At 39.4% G+C, this 21,482-nt stretch overlaps 1 protein-coding gene across 8 annotated transcripts in view; it reads left to right on the top strand.

Annotated features, from left to right (window-relative positions):
- Positions 1-2,027: 2,027 nt before the first annotated feature.
- The window catches only part of LOC118931993 (thyroxine-binding globulin), a 30,569-nt gene continuing 11,114 nt past the window's right edge, over positions 2,028-21,482 (top strand). The window contains exons 1-6 of one of the 8 annotated variants that reach the window (XR_008995295.1): positions 2,028-2,066; positions 3,628-4,263; positions 5,319-5,592; positions 6,338-6,485; positions 14,058-14,856; positions 18,314-18,847. Coding sequence is in view for 4 of the 8 variants with exons in the window: in XM_057495981.1 (XP_057351964.1) it covers positions 2,638-2,674; positions 3,628-4,263; positions 5,319-5,592; positions 6,338-6,485; positions 7,026-7,229 (1,299 nt within the window). In the remaining 4 variants the exon portion in view is untranslated. Of the gene's footprint in view, positions 2,067-2,267; positions 2,675-3,394; positions 3,504-3,627; positions 4,264-5,318; positions 5,593-6,337; positions 6,486-7,025; positions 7,309-14,057; positions 14,985-18,310; positions 18,848-21,482 lie in introns of those variants that run through there. The other 7 variants (XR_008995294.1, XR_008995293.1, XR_008995292.1 and 4 more) reach the window with 7 other exon arrangements.

The following is a 21,482-nucleotide window of genomic DNA, read 5'->3' as shown; positions in this document are numbered from 1 at the left end:
CGTGGGAATGGATTATGATGATGTTCATCCAAAGAGGAGATACTTAATTTTAGATCTGATTAAATTTATTGATATGGGTATATTTCTTAGAGATTCTGTATTCAATGTAATGGCTCTGGCACCTTTACACAAGACTGAATTTATTGTTTTAAAGGAGATCTTATACATTAGCAGTTAATCAATTTCACCTTAGGAAGAATGCATTTCTAGAAAAGCAGAACTAAATGGTAGTTGGGAATGTAGGCGAGGCAGAGTGCAGAGACTCTGGAGACTAGGGGTGGGTAAGAGAATCAAGGTATTGGATGAAAGGAAGAGAATTAACAGTTGCTGGATCCTGGCTTCATGCCTTATGTAGGAGCTTCAGACACCACCTCTAAATTTCACTTGGCACTCCCAATAACCACATGATGTGGGCCCTGCAGAAATGAGGAGACTGAGGTTCAGGGATATTAAGTAACTTGGTCCAATTATACAGTTACCACATAGCAAAGACCTGACAGGAGCACAGGACTCCAGCGCACAGAACAGGGGAGTCTACGGGGGGAAGGCTACTTCTCTCACATGTCAGTGCCAGACCCTGCAGTTTGGACCTACAGGCAAAGCTCAGCTGAATTAGATGCAGCAGAAAAAAAGCTGTGCCATTGTCTGACTATGCCACCAGAGGGCACAGGTTCGGAAGGTCTCTTTACAGACAGTCTGCCTATTTCTTCAGCAGCAACTATCTATAGCCAAGAGAGCAGACTGTGTGTTGGAACCTGGAGTGAGCCTGGACTGGCCTCAGCGTCGGTAGACCTGAGTTTTCTGCTGCCTTACTGTGAGACACACGCACCAGTGACTGTCTCATGTGTGAGATGTGTCCTTTCCTGTTCAGTTTGGGCACTGGGTACCAGGTGGTTAGAAAGATCCTGTGGATCCAGGACTGATATTCAGCACTCACCTCTGAAACCCCAGTGTTGAGTGTGGTACTTTTCACATAATAGAAGCTTTGTCTATGTTTGGTTGAGAAGAAACAATGTCACAGCACAATCACCCTCTGTCTAGTCACTGCCTTGCCAAAATCCCCCAGTGGGATTCTAATGCCCTCAGTACGAAGTCTGCATTATTTAACCTGGCTGTAGTCTAGGTTTATCTCAACCTTGCCTCTGTTTCCCCAGCCCCCAACCCTTACTCAGCATATACACATCCTTAATGTAGTCCTGAAGCAGTCAGTATCTGAAATTACATGTTTCATATCACTCCTTGCACGTGGTAAATGCCCAATAACCAGGAGTTGCTGCTTACTACTACTACTACTAGAGCTAGAAACTGGCAGGGGCAAGGTTGAATGCGCGTCTCGTAAGTCCGGTGCTCTTTGCTACCACTGCTTCTTGGCAGCACACAGTTCAGTACACAGTGAATACTGGATAGTGAAATCTTCGATTCCAATGTCTGTGGTTACTTTCTGAATCCTGTTTTGGAGTCCTGTGGCCTCGGAAATGACACAGGGGATTTAAGTGACCAGAGGACAGGACTGCTTTTCCCTTGAGCAGGCATAAATGTGTGCAACATCAGAAGTCCAAAATGAGAAGCTACCTCTGACATCATCTCCTCCAAGCCAACGCGTAAATGATTTCTACAGCACCTATTAGAGAGGCTCACCCAGTCTCTGTCGGTATGCCACCTTCCCTCAAGAGGCTGCCTAGCCCAACACTGTTTGTCCCTGGTGAATAGAATAGTGTTCATCCTGCCGCCTCTTGGCATTTTCACCCATGGGCCTCATCTTGCTTGCTGAAAGGACACATGTCCTGGTATGACCCTGGATACCACCAACTCTGACAATCCTCTTTCTCTTGTGCTATAGATGAAGGATCCTACAGCCAAAGCAATCATTCAAAGTTCCATGTTTATCATTTTTCACTTTGTTCCTTTTGGCCTTGGTTTCATACATTGGCTTTGAAAATATCCCAGGGTTAATTCAAGGGTTAATGAGTAACTAAGAGTGCTCTACTTTTGCAATACAGGGTATGTTATAAAGATGGAGAGATTTTGCTTTTTGAGAGATGCAAGTGGCTCCTTCAGCACATGCTGTAAGTACTTTTTTTCTCCTTGGGAACTTTGAACTTACTTTATCAGTAAGCCAGAATTCCATATAACCATGTGCTCCAAATTCCTAGCTCCAAAGGCCGAGGTCTAAGTGTGGTCATCTGATAATTGACCTTCTACCAGACTCTGTGACTTACAGCCAGAGGATTCTGGTGAAAAATTGGAGATTGGATAGAGTGATAGAGGCAGTGAGGTGAGGTGGGAGAAATAGGAAGCAGTGCAGCCTGCTAGCAGCTGGTGAAGTAGCTCAGGTCATGGACTGTGGCAGTGGCAGTAGAAAGGAGAAGTTTTGTAAAGTATTTAGAAGGTAGTACTCACAGGGCAGCACCATGACTCATTAGATGTGGTGAAAGAGAATGAAGGAAGCCCCTGGGATTACTCCCAGGTTTCTGACCTGGAAATCTCAGCAGATAGTGGTGTGGAACGAAGATGAAACATAAAGCTTGAGGGCTAGGGAGATGATGTCTTTGCTTTTGGAAACTTTGCCGTTTCCAAATTGGAACTGACATACGTGTAGAACATTCTGGTGGATTTATCCAGTAAGCAGCTGGACAAATGGCTGGGAATGCAGAAAAGAAATCTGGACTACAATGTGTGGTCTTGTTTGATGGCAACTGAGTTCTTGGGACAGCATGAGATCACTCAGGAAGAAAATGGAGGGCTGAGGAAGGAGTCCTGCTCTGACTCCCTGTGTTTCTTCCTGCTGATCAGTCATGGATATTACAGCTAATTTCCCTTTCTCCACAGCCACGCACTCTTCCAGGCTCAGAGAATCTCTCATCATATTTTCTGGCTTCCGCTCTAATAATCAAAAAAATAACATGAGTGAGAGTAATCATAATAGTGTTAAGATGTCCTGCAATTTAGAAATGACTATTTAGATGATACTGATAGATCTGAAATGCAAAAAGTTATACTTTCATCTTCCTGTTGTTTTGCAATACTCCCGTGGCTTCCATGTTTTGCATGAATGCATTAATTTCAGCTCTTGAACATGTACATTGTTCCATAAACCACCACCCTTCCATTCCAACTAAGCATATCTTATGAAAATGATCTCTATCTCTTTCCCAAAGAAAAGTACAGGCACTCTCTAATCTCATCTCTTACAGATTTTATCTTAAGAAAAATGCCAAATTAAAAAAAACTCAAAACTCAAATCTAAAAAAAAAAATTAAGCAAGAGTGCTAGATTTCTCTTTTTCTCTAAGGATTCCTCACTCTCCAAAAGGCTGCCTCTGGCTCAAATAAAATTCAATTTCCATAAATTTAATTTACTGAGTTTTCGTATGCCAGTATTACATCTAAATGACAGTCCACGCCAGTATTCCTGTGGCCCCAGAAAGCCACCTCTCCTACTCCTCGCTCCTGTTAGATGTGTCATTAGTTTTTCAGAGGAGAGCAGCTTCCACACGGCCCCCGGTGAGTACACCCTTAAATATTTTCTATTGTTTGCTAATCATGATGGGGGGTTATTGTATGTTCTGGCTCAGAGTTTTCATCCAGCTAAGATGCCCCAATGGTTCTCTCACTTCATGTCTTATAGATTACCTTCCTTCCAAAATGCCACTGTTCCTCTATCTGGCTCTCTTGCTGCTTGGGCTGCATTGTGCACCACCTAACAGCTCTGAAGGCAAAGTAACTACCTGCCATTCCCCCCAACAAAATGTCACTCTTTATAAGATGTCATCCATCAATGCTGACTTTGCATTCAACCTGTACCGGAGGTTCACTGTGGAGACCCCAGACCGGAACATCTTCTTATCCCCCGTGAGCATTTCTGCAGCTTTGGCCATGCTTTCCCTTGGGGCCCGCTCCAGCACCCAAACTCAAATCCTGGAAAGCTTGGGGTTCAACCTCACGGACACTCCAGTGACAGAGATCGAACAGGGCTTCCAGCACCTGATCTGTTCACTGAATTTTCCAAAGAAAGAGCTAGAGTTACAGATGGGAAATGTTCTCTTCATTGGGAAGCAGCTGAAACCACTGGCAAAGTTCTTGAACGATGTCAATAGCCTCTATGAGACTGAAGTCTTTTCTACCGACTTCTCCAATGTTTCTATAGCCCAGCAGGAGATCAACAGTCATGTGGAGAAGCAAACCAAGGGGAAAGTTGTGGGCATCATCCAAGATCTCAAATCGGATACCATCATGGTCCTGGTTAACTATATCCACTTTAAAGGTACAGCTCTGAGATACACTTTTCGAGTTCAGTGTTCCTGTATTTGGTGCAGCACTGGGTGGAGCTCATGGTCTCTTCTCACTGGCATTACTAGGTGTCCCTCATACCAGTGACCTGCTCTACTGGACATAGCTCTGTGTAGTTTTGGATCTTCCAGGAGGGACTCAACTCTGCAAACGAGCCGAGGACATTTCTAGGGAGAGGGCACTTTCAGAGATGTGAGTGACAATGGTATAAATATCCTGCTCACATCAGCTAGAAAATCATGGTTTTAAAAAGATTTGGTGAGGTAGGACAAGCTTGCAGTTGGCAGGGAAACAGATTTGGGCTTAAGCCCTACCGTGACTCTCACTGGCTGTACATTCTTGGGCATTTTACATAAATGTTTCTATCATGTACTATGCACCCACTATGTACCAAGCATCATGCTACATGTATGGTTTACACACATTGTAATCCTCACAAGTGCCCAGGTTCACAAGGTTAATGAGTTTCAGAGCTGGTATTCCCACCCAAGTTTGTCTGATTCTATAGCTGGTGCTTGTAACAACAAGAAACATGTGACTCTTTTCTGAAGGTGCTGTGCCCAAATGATTTCTCCTGGTTCTACAGCACATGTCAGCCATGTTTGGTGGAGGAGTGAACAATTCTTGGCCACAGACCACACACTTGTAGATGGATAAAATGGAAGAACAGATCTGTTGTCTCATTTCACCCTGTGTTTTGGATGTGCTTATACCTTTTTGCAGAAGAGGAAATTGTGGCTCTGATGGGTTTAGTGTAACTATAGTGGTTTTGAACACAGATGGAACATCTGTTAAACATGGAGTCCAACAGCCCTGGGTGTGACTCCTGGCTTCTGCTACTGGCTAGCAGGGAGACAGTGTAAAGTCACTTTATCTCCCTGATCCTTAGTCACTCACTTGTCTAACTGGTTGACAGTAGGTCCCTATATTTGTGGTGGTCTTAATTACTAGATGAGATGACTGATGGAAAACCTTACACTCGCACTAATTCTGGCTTAAACAAGCAACTCCTTCTCTCTCTATTTTAAGCTCAGTGGGCAAGTCCTTTTGATCCATCCAAGACAGAAGAGGGTTCCAGCTTCTTAGTGGACAAGACCACAATGGTTCAAGTGCCCATGATGCACCAGATGGAACAGTACTATCACCTGGTGGATGCAGAGCTGAACTGCACAGTGCTGCAAATGGATTACAGCAAGAATGCTCTGGCACTCTTTGTCCTTCCCAAGGAGGGCCAGATGGAGTGGGTGGAAGGGGCCATGTCATCTAAAACACTGAAGAAGTGGAACCGCTTACTGAATAAGGGGTAAATATTTAGATGATATGACCAGTGGAGGGTGGGCAGAATGGTATCGGTGAGACTGAGTTCCCAGAAACACAGAAGCAGAGTCACCCTGAACCACTTACCAGCTGCATGATGACCACTAAAGTATAGCAAGAGCATACTCAGTGCCAGTCCCTTTGCTGGGCAGTATACATCATTTTGTTAAGCACACAAACAAATCTGCAAATGAGATAGTACCATAGGCAATTTTCAAATAAGAAGTCAAGTCTGGAAAAATAAAATGAACTCTTCAAAGTTCGCCAACTAGTAAACTGATGCCTTCCCCAAAGTCAACTAGAACTTGGGGGATGGGTAGGATTTTGATATTAAGAGAGGAATGGGCAGTCACACAGGTCTGGGAGTGTTATATGGAAATCTATGAAATTCCTTAAGTGCTACCCATTGACATTCACGCCAATGGCTCCCCAACCTCAGAGATGTTTCTTTTTTATTGTAAGTGAGTCACATGTCTCACCCCTGAGATGTTTCTTTTTTATTATAAGTGAGTCACATGTCTCTCCTTCCAGTGTTGCAGTTCAGCGTTGACTGAACCAGAGCTCTTTCCTGCCGGGATAACTTCTGAGGGTTTTGGTGCTATGACCTGCATAGCAATGGTTGTGAGTACAGGGGGAGAGCAGAATCCAATATAATATAGTGGCAGAGAGAAGGAGGGAAACATGAGCTTGATGTGCTGATAGACGTATGTTCTCTCCTCATTTCCCCACAGATGGATTGACTTGTTTGTTCCAAAGTTTTCCATTTCGGCCACATATGACCTTGGAGCCATCCTTCTGAAGATGGGCATCCAGGATGCTTTTGCTGATGATGCTGATTTTTCTGCACTCACAGGGGACAAAGGTCTTAAACTTTCCAAGGTAAGTTGGTTAATTAGATTCCTTAAACATATGAGCTGGAAGAGCCATTGATAGTCAGTTAATTTAATTATCTTATTTTATCAGTGAGGATTCTGATGCCTAGAAAGGCTGACTGACTCATCCTAGGCCAGATTGACTCCAGGGTCCTTCTCTTTATCCCCAAACAAGTCACTGTAACTGTTACTTCCATCTCTGAGTTTCATGTCCTAAAATTATCCTGATAGAAGAACGTAATGATCAGAATTGACGCGGGTGAGATATGCTTCCAGAAGAAGTGACGGGGTGGGGGAAAGCTTAAGAAGGAACTTCTAGAGGCAGAAAGCTGTAGAGAAACAGGTGGTTTCCTGAGAGCTAGCTCTCGGATCACCAGAGATTCATTAACTATACTTAGCCAAGTAGCCTTCATATTCAAGCACCATCAGCACAATACAGCTAAAGAGGTAGCCCCATCCTTCCTTTTCCTTTCCTGCTTCCAAACAGGTCCAAAGACTTTTCCTGTTTCTTCAGGGAGTCATTAGTGTTTGTTATCTGCCCCCACAGGCTGCTCACAAGGCTCTGCTGCACATTGGTGAAAAGGGAACCGAAGCTGTAGCTGTCCCTGAAGTTAGATTCCTGGATCAGCCTGAGATAACTCCCCTTCATCCTATCATTCAATTTGATAGATCCTTCCTGTTGCTGATTTTGGAGAAAAACACCAGGAGCATTCTCTTTCTAGGGAAAGTTGTGGACCCAACGGAAGTGTAGTTGGGAAAGAGGCTGTTGGCTAATTGCATGTGTTTATTGAAAAGGGAAATAAATAAACAGTATAGCCTAATGTGATCGATGTGGGCTTGGATGTGTTTTCCTTTGTGCAGGGGTAGAGATTGGACCCTAGCTAAACTACATGGGGTGTGAAAGAATCGCTCCTGTAACCAAATATTCAGATAGTCAGTGAGTGACTCATTAATCAAAGCACAGGAAGGCCCCATATTCTTTTACTTTGTTAGAATAATTCTCACATTAGTTAGCTCCAAAGAATTTGGGCCAGCAAAGATTCCTTCTCTGCCCTCTGGGAAGTAGTTGAAATGCAGGTCATGCCCTCATATCCCAGTATTCCAATAACAAGATCAATGAAATGTAAAACAACAAAGATATAGTGGTTTATATGTGAACTTATCAACAGCCCTCCTTCCATCTTATCAGAACAGTTCGTCTCCTTGCCAGAACTGCCATTGGTGAATTGTAAAAAGGTGCTTTGATTATGGTGCTGAGTCGTAGACTGAGCTACTGCTAGAGATGTGGCTTTGCGACCTAACAAGCATGAGACAAAAGGGCAAGAGAGGCAGAAATCAGCTTCCCTATATATGCCCACCCTCCCTTCCTCCAAAACAAAAAAGGTTCCTTATTGCTAATTTATAAGCCGGAAGTGGAGAATGAATATTCATTTGTATCATATCTCACAGCCCTTCTTTTTCTATATCCTAATCAGACTCCTTTCTAAATGTTGCACCCCTTTCCCACTTGTTGCAGTACAAATCTGTCTTTTTGTCTCTACTCCCACTGAAGTTTGATGACTCCCTTTCCCCAGATCCTTCAACAACTTTCTCTTGCTTTTGCATGCCATCCCACCCCACCCACCAAACTAGATTTCATCTCAGGCAATATGTATTCAAAGCCCCAGTATTAGAATTCAGTACACATATACAGCACAGTGAGTTTTACTGGTGTAGTATCTGAAATTTTAGCCCTAAGGTGAAATTCTTCAGTGACAAGGAAATAATATGTGCACAAGTACTTTTGCGATATTGTGCTTCCAGACTGAAATAAATATGTATGTTTAGAAAGGTATGTAGTCCACAGATATTCTACTATTTTCTTATTAGACCTATTTGCATGGAAGCTTGCTTCCCTTGGTATAGTTTACATTTTGGTTTTATAGATAAATAATTGAAAGCCCAGAGAGGGAAAGTGACTTTTGGTACCAGAAATTCATTGCTATCATGGAGTTTGGTTTCACTGAAGTTACATTAAAATCCTGGCTTTGCTACTTGTATTGTTTTATTATTTTTGACAAGGTATTTTAACTCTATACCTCATCTATAAAATGGGAACACTTATAATATACAGATCATCAGCCTTTTGTAAACATTCCATGCTCCTTGTTAAATACTAGTCGTTATTCCTGTTGGTGAGCATCAGGCAGTGGGCTGATGTCAGAGTACAAAAGAACAGTGTTATGGATCATAGGGAATTTACCAACTCTATTTACCCATCTCCATTGTGATAGAATTATAGCCACCTGGCTTCCCTACTGTTCTCACAAGTACAGCTACCGCTACTGTAGTTTGTGTACCACATTCATAAATGAATAAAATGCTAAATTTTAGTTGGAAGTCAGTAAAATTCAAGATGAAAGTTTTCATAAACAAATTTATAGATCCTCTGAAAAATCCTTAGACTTTCTTGAAAGTTCTGTGGACTGCAGATTAAAAACACTGCCTTGGCAGAAAAATTGGATGGAAAAGACCTTGATATCTAAATACCCACATAAAGAGAGCTGCCCACTGACCTAAAATGCTTATCCCAAATAATTAGGTGACCAGAAATAAATTTATATCTTCTTTAAAAAATGGATTTATTGCTGAGTCTACTTACTAAGCAGCCTGGCTGTGTTAGTCTGATCAGGCTGCCATAACAAAATACTACAAACTGGTTGGCTTAAACAAAAGACATTTATTTTCTCACAGTTCTGGGGGCTAGAAATCTATGATCGAAGTGCTGAAAAGTTCCATTTCCGGTGAGATCTTTCTTTCTGGTTGAAGCTTCTGTGCTACATCCTCACATGGCCTTTCCTCCAATGTGTATGTACGTGGAGAGGGAGAGTGAGCTCTCGGGTATCTCCTCTTATAAAGATACTAGTCTTATCAGGTCAGGGTCCCACTCTGATGACCTAATTTAACTTTAATTATTTCCTTACTCCAAATGTAGCCACACTGAGGGTTAGCAATCTCAGCATTCAGTCCATACTACTAACCTTACTCCAAGTAATAGAGAAATTGGTAGCACTTGTGAGGATGTTGCAGGGTATATTCTCTAGAAAGCAGCCTCTGAAACAGAGTTTATTATATAGGATGTTTATTAGGGAGTGTCCCTGGGATTAATACCTTGAAATGTCTAAGCCTTCACACACACACACACACACACACACACCTCAGTCGGTCACTGGGTATGGGCCAGATGTTTCTCTGAAACCGATACTGTCCTTAAAGGGGCTAAAAGCTGAAGACTTTCTACTGACAGGACCCCTAGAATCTGGAACAAGAAGTCTTTCCTTGAAGAGCAATCTGTATGGTGCACTTCCATGCTCAACACAGCCTACACCTTATGCTGCTGAAATCTACTTCTTTCGTATATACCCAGGAAGCAGATTCTTCAGGCTTCTCCACTATCCATTCTAGAGTTCTCCCTTAGCTGGTTTCTGTTGCTCATCTGGTGACATGACTGAGACCCTCATCCCTGACAAGTGTTGAGCCACTGGTTACCATACTCTTCTCTGGCCAAAGTTACTGCACATGTACATTTCCCATCAAAATTAGGCAAAGGGGTACCAAGAAGTATGCATGTGGATTTCATGAGTGTCAAGCATATTCATCTTGCCCTGTTTTGTAATGACATCTCTTCATTCTGATGATTAAGGTCAATTGCTCTTATCTTGATGTGTGGTAGAGTCACATTTATTTTTTTTTCTGTTTGACTGATGACATATTTTAAGCCTTACTTTTCCCTCTTCCCCTTGTACCCCACATCTTGGCAAGCTGATAAAAAAGCCAAGGTGTTCCCTCCTTTGGTGCCAATGGTAGGTTCAAATCATATAAGCCCCTGCTTGCATAAAGAACTCCCCACCCCCTAATCACCATAAAAACCTTAAGCCAGTTTCCTTTCCCTGCTATTTTAAGCCATGTTTGGACCAGTTAGGAAGCATGCCCTACTTTTCTGAAAAAAGCCTCATTATGTAAGTAATAACACTTTAACACTCATTGTTGTGTGCGTGTATGACATCACCATTCTTGATATTGGAACCAAATTCAGGCAGGGGTCCATACTGTAGGATAGCCACAACAGATGGTGATTCCTCTTCCTGTCTGTTATTCTCTGAAGAGAGAAATCCTAAAGTTATCAGGCAGCATCCATAGCTTATACTTCAATGGGACTTTTGCTGAGTTTCATGGCAGAGGTGTTTGCCCTTTGGGGATCATGATCTGGAATAATGTGATTAGTTCCTGTGGTAGACTAAATAATGACCCCCGAAGTTATCTACCTAATTTACAGAACCTGTGAATGTTAGTTTTGCATGGTAAAAGGGCCTTAGCAGGTGTAAGAAAGTTAAGGAACTTGAGATGGGGAGTTTATTCTGGATTATTCAGGTAAGCCTTAAAGACAATCGGAAGTGTCCCTTAAAAAGAGAAGCAGTGGGATATTTGACCACAGGAGAAGATGATGTGATGGTGAAAACAGAGAGAAATTTGAAGATGCTATGTTGCTGGCTTTGAAGATGGACCAAGAGGCTATGAGCCAATGAATGCAGGGAATACAGCACTAGAAGCTAGAAAAGGTAAGGAAATAGATTATCCCCTACATTCTTTGGATAGAGTACACACCTGCTGACAACTTGATTTTGATCCATTAAAACTATTTTGATCCTCCAGAACTATAAAAATACACATTTCTGTTTTAAGCCACTACATTTGTGGTACATTGTTAAAGCAGCCATAGGAAACTAATATACTTAATACCAATGAAATATGAGCAAAATTGTTACCAGGACTACATTGCAATTTGTAAGGCCCCTAGTTGTTATAGAAACCATGTATTCCTTCTTCCATAAAATTATATTTTATGACTGCATTGGTATAAAGATAAATATAATCCATGCTTAATTCACTATTACGTGTTCATTATTGTGTTCATTTTGTTTTCTGTTTATAAAAGAAATTAAAATTAAACTTTTCTTATGGAACCCCTAAAATATCATGACCCCTAGACCCTGTGATTACTGTGCCTAATGGATCCATCAGTGATGTATGCCATTTCTGAACCATGGAGGTTGTGGTGCTGGTGTACCCTCTCTACTTTTTCTTTTTTGGAAGAGGTGTCTCAGATCCCAAAAGCTGGCACTGAAAAAGGTTATGTTTTCTCTGAGTCACCGCATAAGAAAAGTTACCGTCTGCCAAAGAATACCCACATTGTACTGTTGCATGAGTAGAAAATAAACTTCTATTCTTTTAAGTCACAGAAACGTTGGGATGTATTTGTAACAGCAGCTAATATTACGCTAAAGAATACAGAGATTGGTACTTTGAAGTGGAATTATCCTATAACAAAAATGCACAACATACGGTTTTGGCATAACAGTCAAGTTGTATGAATTGAGAAAGTTGACATTGGAAACTAGAGATATGGAGATCCAAGTGCACTGACAAATATTGGGTGAATTTATCATCCATGATCACTTGGAATGCAGACCAAATACCTACTAAGCCTGAAGATACAGGAAGACAGACTGCATAATAGAATAGTGATAGTGTATATTGATTGTTACTTGCTGCATTTAGCAAGATGTGTTGAGAAAGGGATACACATCATAAAAATTACCTGGTTTGAGATTAACCACAGAAAGCAATAGAGTGAGTCTTAGTCTCTCAGGCTGTCATAACAAATTAACAGAAACTAGGTGGCTTAAACAACAGAAATTAAATTCATCACAGTTTTGGAGGCTAGAAGGCCCAGATCAAGGTAAAGTAGGGTCAGTTTTTGGTGAGTACTCTCTTTCTGACTTGCACACAGTTTCTTTCTCTGTCCTGACATGGATTTCCCTTGATTTCACAAGAGAAATCAGAAAATACTATGAGATGAATGAAAATGAAAAAAAAAAGATATACCAAAACTTATGAGATGCTGCAAAAGGAATACTTAGAGGGAAACTTATATCTGTAAACACTAAGATTACATAAGGAGAAATATCCCAGTAACTTACTTTCTGCCTTAAGAAATTAGAAAAAAAGGGAAAACTAAACCCAAAGCAAGCAGAAGGAAAGGAAAAATAAAGATTAGATCAGACATAAACAAAATTTAGAAAAGCAAGACAACAGAAAGGATCAGCCAAACCAAAAGTTTGTTCTTTGAAAAGATAAATAAGATTAACATGCCATTGGTTGACTGACCAGGAGAAAATAACCAAATTACTAAAATCTGAAATGAAAGTGGAGACATTATTACTGACTTTATGGTAATAAAAAGAATTATAAGAGAATACTTTGAGCTATTGTATGCCAACACTTAGGTTACCTAGATTAAATGGAAAAATTTGTAGAAAAAATGCAATCTATAACAACCAACCCAAGGAGAAATATAAAATATGAGTGAACTATAACAAATAAAAAGATTGAATCAATAATTTAAAAATTTCTAAAAATAAATACCCAAGGCCAGATGGCTTTACTGGTAAATTCTACAAAATGTTTACAAAAGAATTAAAATAACTTATTCTCAAACTCTTGCAAATATATATAATAAGAAGGAATATGACCTATCTCATTCTATTAGACCAGTATTGCCTTGATACCAAGGCCAAACAAAGACATCACAGAAAAAGAAAACAAAATACCAATACATCTTATGTATAGAGATGCAAATATCCTCACAAAACACTGGTAAACTGAATCCAGCAGCATATTTAGGGTATTATAAAACATGCCTATGTAAGGTTTATCGAAATCAATGGTGGTTCAGCATACAAAAATCAATCAATGTAACACTATACTAATATGATGAAGGGAAAAGCACAATATGATCTCAATAGTTGAAGAGAAAATGTTAGAAAAATGGAACATGTTTTCATGATAAAAAAGTCAATAAGCTAGGGACAAAAGGGAACTTCCTCAACATAATAAAGAAAGTTTATTTAAAACCCAAAGCAGCATTTCTCCTAAGATCAGGAATTAAACAAGGATGCCCAGCCTCACCTCTTCTATTAATTATTTCACTGGAAGTTCCAGCCAAAGCAATTATGCAAGAAATAGAAAAAAATGTCACTGAAATTAGAATGGAAGAAAAATACTATTTATATTTGCAGATGGCATGATCTTATATAAAAGAAGCCTGAAGAATCCACAAGAAACTATTAGAGCTAGTAAATGAATTCAGCAGTGTTGTAGGATACAAAATCGATAAACAAAAATCAAGCGCATCTCTATACCAGAATCATTGCCCCAGCCATCTCACTCTGGAGCCTCTGTTCTTTGCTAGGACCCTTACTTGTTTCCTGGGAAATAATAGGAATAAGGGCAGTGCCAGCAGTACTGGTATCTTTCCAAAGTTATTTCCTGCTGCAGCAAGAGGCCACCCACAAAGTAAATAGAAAGCAATAAACAAAAGCAGTCAGAATGCTTTATCAGTTTTTGAAGAGGAGCCATGAGCTTCCAAGAAGCCAGTTGGGAAGCTGAAACTTGGTATCAGAGCCCCGACATTTCTATCAGAAGGTGGGGGATCACAAATCCTCTTAATGATGCATTCAGTCACTCATTCATTCAACAGTCATTCATGGTAGGCCTGCCATGTGTCAGGATCTGTTCCAACAAAACGAAACAAGAATTTTCCTGGAGCTTACATTCCAAGTGTGGAGAGACAGACAGTAAACTAAGTAAGTAAAATAAACTATGTCTTACATGGTGAAAAGTACTATGGAGAACAATAAAGCAGGAAACAAGGCAAGTACAGCAATTCAGATATAATGGTAACTGCAGGCTGGAGAAGTAAGGGTTACTCTTTCTGTTTGATATACCACACTTCCCAGAAGTGGAGATAAAATGCCTCCACAAGGTCTAAGTTGATTTTTGCTCCCCCTATCACTTATTTATTTCGTTGCAAATTATTAACTTTGCCAAGTATGATTTTGCAAGGGCTTGTCTCAATCTGCAGCCCTCTTCCCCCATCCTGTGAGACAACTATCTTATTTACTTTCCATCTCCCTACTGCCCATCCAGTAGTCCTGCTTTTGCTGACTGTGGGCCCAGGACAAGAATAACTCCCCTGATGTTGCTCCTCCTATTCCCTGCCTCTTATCCACTTTCTTATTTTTTCAAGAAACTTGAGTAATATCACAAGTGTGAGTTTTGAAGTCAGAGGAACCTGAGTTTAAACCTTGGTTCTACCACTTACTGACTATGGGAACTTTGGAAAATCATTTAATTCCTGAATAACATGAAATGGCTCTAATGTTAGGGAAACAATCTGAAGTTGTTGTATAGATTGAGAGATTGGCACCAGAACACAAATCAGTGCAACTCTTCTCAGGCATGGTATCCAAGGGCTCAGATCAGCCAAGAATTAAAGTGTGAGTATACCACTGAACAGTGAAGCCTGACTGCTAATGTGCTCATGAAAAGAAGAGTGGAGAGTGGAAGAAGGAAGTCATAAATTCTATACATGATCTCGAGACCAGCTGCAGAACTGAGGGCTTTGGTTTGTACAAATGGGTTCTTTCTCCAGGTCATAGGTTTATACCTATATATTTTAATTGATATGTATTGTCTTTGCTCCAAAACTGTACATAAACTGTTATGGTGGCTAAATTTAGTCTATAGGTTGAAGAATATTGAACTATAATCACAATGAATCTAGAGGAGGTATCAGCATTCCCCAGAGATCTTGGAATTGGACTTCAGTGAAGTGACTGAGGAGATCTTGGCAAGTGACAGAATTTGGTTTGTGTTGTATATGAAACGATTGTATCTTTTTAGGCAGCGACAATTTTTGAAGTGTATGAGAAGAACGTTTTGGGCAGCCGTAAGCATGGATTCTAATAGATACATACTGTTTTGTAGCAATCCACCATCAACTTTCCCCTTCCTGATTTCTTTTTAAAAACTGCCCTTGCCTTTTATGTTAAGTCTACTTAAATAAAGGCAATGCTCTGCTCTAACCAAGAGGTAGGCACATTCTGACTGAAATTAGGATAATCTAATGCTGTGTGTCCAGATTTTGCATCTTAATTATAGGGACAAAAAGACTATTAAATGTCTGAGGTCTAGTCAAAAATCCTGTTGTACCCTAATCAGATAATCAGGCCACACCACCACTTTTGGTTATTCCTAACCCAACTTTTCAGTTTCCTATTGGTCCCTTGAGCCCTTAATGTTATTATAACAAATTCACTTTTGCTTAAGTTTGACTCAGTTGTTTTCTATTTTTCCTAACTTTTAAAGAATTTCAGTAGAAAGACCATATATAATAAACCAATGATATACATGGGTAGTAGCACCAGAGCATGGGTTTAAATTCTGATCCCACCACTTACTCAAACGGTCTGGGCCTCACTATTTGTGGAAAGGAGATGACAAAAATGGCACCTCAATCATGCAGTTATTGTATTGTAAGTGCCCAATAAATGTTATCTTTTACTATTATGTAACTGATTACATTTTCCTAAATATTCCTACCCTTTTTTCCCTCACTACTGTGTTATACGGAGGAATACCCTGTTGTATGGGCAGTTCCCACACATGGAGTTTTATTATGCAGATTGGAATAATAAGTAGAGCTGCAAAACTGAGAGACCTTAAAAAAGGTTAGCTCAATTCACATCAGAAAGGACCAGGAGCTACTCCTAGGCAAAGGTGAATATTTCGAATTAATTTTCAGTGATTTTTGGCTTTTGACCTAGAGTCTTTTGAATATAACATTTTTATGTAACTGAGCAGAGATAACAAGTTTTACTTTGTATTGATTAAAATTAGGTCTATGTGCGATGTGGAGGCATGTTCTTCCTCTGATCTTGTCACTGAGAGCTTGAGCTGAAGCATTCTGTTATATCACCTCTGCTCAATAACTTGTTTTCTAAGCAATGTTGGTGAATACCTTCTCTATCTATGCTCATTTCCCTATTGTTTTCTGTAATCACCAACACACATATAGTTAAATTTTTTACCTGAATAGTCCCTATGGCTCATAACTCACTAGCCTGCCTGGGAGTTCTAAAGCATTTTGTCAGTAAAAGTAAAGCATTTGTCAGTTAAATAAAACTAGTGTTTACTTTGAAAACACTGAGGACCTTTAAACTCTCACCATTAAGCACTTTACCCCTTTTGCATCTGGCAACATCAAGTTTTGCTTCAGACAGGGTTCAAATGCCTCTCTGGTGCTAGAGCAGGATGACCTGAGAAAAATCTCTGCTTTGATTATAAGCGACTTTAACTATTAGAGGGACATCTTTTCCTGTTGCTTACCCTAATTTATGTTCCCAGAATTTACTAATTCTGAGGGAGCCTAGATTTATTCAGCCGTGGATATTTCTCTTTCTAGGACTGCAACCCATTTACTCCTCAAAAATGCTGTATGTGTAGGGAGAGGATTTGAAAATCAACTACATTTTTCATATTCAGGCACACATGCAAAGCATTTAACATTAGTTGACCCTGAGTAATGGGGTTTAGAAATGTGGATGTTGGGTTTTTAACTTTTATTTCATACATTTCATTTTTAAAAATTAAGGAACATGTGACACTTTTACAGCTATACATTTTTTAAAGCTATAGATCCTTCCTTCTGAAGCCATTTTATTAGGACATCTATGATAATAATAGTTAATATATTTAGGTATTTTTATCCAGATTAAATTCCAAGGTCATTCATGACAATGATTTTCTTGCCTATGTCCTTGGCTCTTCTTACCCTTTTTTCATTTTGTACACTTATAAGGGAAAGTGCAACTTTAATAAAGTCCAAACTTCTACCATGCCTGCACGTGAAAAGATGGGGAAAATAAAGCTAGCAATAATAAATTAATGACTGCACACTTGAAGTATATTTTTAATGCTGCCAAATATCTTATTACTTGTTTCAAATCCATTAAATCTGCCATCCACCCAGGTGACTCATTCTCTCTCCTCAAAACTCCAATGTCATCTTACCATCTCCCTCAGCCTCACTCTCAGTTGATAACTTCGCTTCCTATTTTGCGGAAAAATCAAAATAATTACAGGGGAATTTTCATGTACTCTTATCACTACTTCCATCCACTTAGCAGCATCTACACCCATATACTCTAACTTACTGCTTATTGCAAAGATAATATTTCCTTAATCTTCTCTAAAATCAGTCTTTTTTTCCCACCAGATCATATATTCTATTTATTACTTTTGATTAAGCTCTAGCTTTTCTTTCTTCTGACTCTCATAAAATCATCTTTTTTTGCTCTTTAGTGGATACAAATTTCCTTTATTTCTTCCATCATAAAGAAGAATATTACTTGATTTCATGTCCCTTTTAACTGACACCACATTCTTACTTCCAAGGCAAAACTTAAAAATTTATTAATACCTGATGTGTCCAGTTCCTCTCTTCCTCTCATCCCATTCTTTATCCACCACTTCATGAAATGTGAATACACACTCACATTTAATTATAATTTGCTTGCAGTGGAATAATCATATTGATAGTGTACATTTTACTGAGTTTTCACAAAGGTACACACCCTTGAAATCCATCTTCAAGTGGAGATATAACACATTTGCATCTATCCAGGAAGTTTCCTCATGTCCTTTTGCCATCAATCTTCACCTCAAACAGTTGTTTCCATTTCCACAGTTACAGATTAGTTTAAACTGTTCTTAAATTAAATATAAATATACTCAATAGACCATAGACAGTTTCTTTTAGGTCTAGCTTCTTTAGCTCTGTATTTTCAGGCCTGAAATTCCATGGGTGGCCTTAATGTTTTTGAGACTCACAGTGCCCCAAATTGTTAGTTGTGAGTTCTTCTGCTTTCACCATGTATGCTCCCCAACCAGCAGGTAAAATTCCCCACCTGGATAGTCCCCTGTTAGCAGGACCAGCTGCAACCCTACGTGATCCTCAACCTAAGGGATTTTACTTCCCTGGCAGCCCATGAAACTATCCAAACAAGGAACAGTTTAGTTTAAGGGTACTGTTTTTTACATAACTGCATTTTAAATATTTTTCATATAATGCCTATATAATTGTATAGTAATGATTTTGGATTCGAGTAGATGTCTCTCTGCCTGTTTGAATACAAGTTTCTGTAATGGATGAGAATGTCTTATTTACTTTGTACCACCAGGCCTCACATACACAGTAAATGCTCAATACATATTGATTTTTTTGAATAATTAAATTTGATTCAAACATTGTGTCTGAATAGTAGGTTGCATGGAGTGATTATAGGTTATGAGGATGGAAAATAAAGTGCTGGCTCTCCACCAAAATTTTTGAGGAGTGTGCTAGGAACTTTGAAACTAATTTAGTAACCTTATTAGGGTATCATCATATTATTTCAGCAGGGAGAGTGTGTAGGCCCAGACTCTCATGAAAGCACTGAATTTACTTTTTATTCCCTAGAAATCATTCAGCATATGACTTTCTCTGGCAAGAGAAAAGCACCATTATTTTCCTAGTGGGAATGTACATTTTTAGTTTGCAATAGTGGAATGCAGTTGCATAGAAATATTCCTGTTGAAAATAAACTATGCATGGCTAATTTTTTAGTTTAATCAATTGTAGAGGCATTGTATGCATATATAAAAATACATATATATGTACATATATGAAAGCTCATTATATAGGGCTCTTTAGGTACTCTATTTTATCCTGACTGTGCTTTATTAAAAACCTTTAGAAACTCTAATGATGCTGCCTCTCTCATTCCTGTTACTGGTAATTTCTGTCTTCTCTCTTTCATTTTTGATCAATTAATGGTAACTCAAAACACCAGCTTGTTTTCATTGACTTCTATTGTTTTTTGATTTTCTATTTCATTGTTTTCTATTCTGACTTTTTTTCTGCTTAATTTGGATTTAATTTTCTCTTCTTTTTTTCTGGTTCCTTAAAGTAGAATTTGAGGTCATTGATATGAGACTGCTTGTCTGCAAAGGGCCAGACAGTGCATATTTTGGGCTTTGTGGGCTGTATGTTCTGTGTTGCAACTTCTCAACTCTGCCATTGTAGTGCAAACATAGTTAGACAATACATAAATGAATGGATGTGGTTCTATTCTACTAAAACTTTATTTATGGAAACAGATGGATGAAAAGCTGCATTTGCCTGTGGGCTACAGTTTGCTGACTGGTAGTCTATGGGTTACGTTGAGAAGATGATCATTTAGATTCTTCTTAAGTTAGAATTGAAGGTAGGCAAAACTTCAGCTTTAATTAGATTGGGTTCATCTGTGAAGAGCCCAACTTCCAGACTCTTGCACCACAGTTACTCTTTTGATTTTGTGAGTATTTGATTTGTGAGGTGTTTAGGTATAGTTTCCAATAATTTTTGCCTTTGGATTCAAGTTTGCACAGCCCAGAATTCAAGCACTGCAGGAATATCCTTACTGCAATTTTCCCTTTCTTCTAGCAGCTCTTCCAGTAACATCATTTGGGAAAATATTCATGATGAGTTTGTGGAATGAATTACTGGACCACATAATTTCTTATTGTTTCTGAGACTTGTACAGTTTGCAACATGTCCTGCCAGTCCACACTGTTGTCTAACACTTGGCACACTTCTCATGTCTTGGCAAAACCTCTCCATCTACGGAAGGCCTGATCTTTCATTCATATCCCTATCAGCCACCTGCCCTCATCTATGGGGGCTGTCATAGCTCTTTGCTTACCTAAGAAGGGCTCATTACTCTCTGCACTTCGGTACATCTAGTCTTTCTGTGACTTCTATTGCTAGTTACAAAAGAGAAAATAGCTTTCCCATTTTTTTCTATTACCCTAACAAAAAATAAGTTCCATTCTCTCAGAAATCTAAAGTTTCTCTTTCATCACTTCACCAAAATTGCTATCATAAGTGTCACTAATGGCCTCTATGGTGCTAAATCCTATTAAATTCACAGTCTTCATATTGATTGACCTAGCGACAGCATTTTACACAATGGGTTTAACCTTCTCTTTGATCAACATTTTTTCCTTCATTTCCAGGATGTCATTCTCATACTTTTGCTCCAACCTCATTGGCAGCTCTTTCTCACTGCCCTTTCTAGTTTCTTCTGTTCTCCCTAACCTTTTAACATTGACATCTAAGATTCAGCCCTTATTCATTTTCTCTATCTACACTCATTCCCTTAGTTATGTCCAGTCTTATGGCTTTAAATGCCATCCATATGCTGAAGACACCAAAATTCGTATCTTCTCTCCATCTCTCTCCCAAACACTATATTCAACTGCCTTCTTGATAGCTGTTTGAATGTCGTTTATACATCTCAACTCAGCTTACACCTTTTAGTCTTCTAACTGATATTAGGTTCACCCAGAGACTTTCCCATCTTAGTTAATAGAAACTCTATTTTTTTCAGTTGCACAGCACAAAACCATGAGGTTCACTACTGACCTCTTTCTTTTTCTCACAACCCATATCCAATCTACCGGCAAATACTGTGGCTCTAATTTCAAAAATATATCCAGAATTCAACCATTTCTCACCACCTACACTGCTACCACTCTGGTACAACCATTTTCTCTTCCTGGGTTATTGAATTAGCCTCCTAATTCCCCTCTTTCTATCTTTAACCATGCCCCCGCTACCACACATGCAAGTTATATTCAACATGGTTTCCAGACTGATCTTTCTACAACATAGATTAGATTATGTAGCTATTCTGCTCAAAAACCCTCCAATAGATTCACATTTTCCTTAGACAAAACGCAGTCTTTATCCACAAACGCCTTCATGTTCTCTCTGTTCTACCTGCTGTTCTCTAGCTGACTTCCTCTCCTAGTGTTAGCGTCCTTTAATATCTCTATTCCATCCACAATGGCCTCCCTATTGTTCCTTAAATATCCCAAACACACTCTTACTTTAGGATGTTTGCTCTGGCTCTTCCCTCTGCCTAGAATGTTTTCCCCGAGATCCTTGCTTGACTAAGGCTTTCACTTCCTTCAAATCTTTGCTCAAAAGCCAACTTCTCATTGAGACCTATCACTACAAATCTAACAGTGCAAACTGCTT

Source organism: Manis pentadactyla, chromosome X, assembly GCF_030020395.1.
Source record: "Manis pentadactyla isolate mManPen7 chromosome X, mManPen7.hap1, whole genome shotgun sequence".
NCBI lineage: Eukaryota > Metazoa > Chordata > Mammalia > Pholidota > Manidae > Manis > Manis pentadactyla.
The sequence above is the reverse complement of the archived record's forward strand: the minus strand, read 5'-3'. Positions and strand labels throughout refer to the sequence as shown.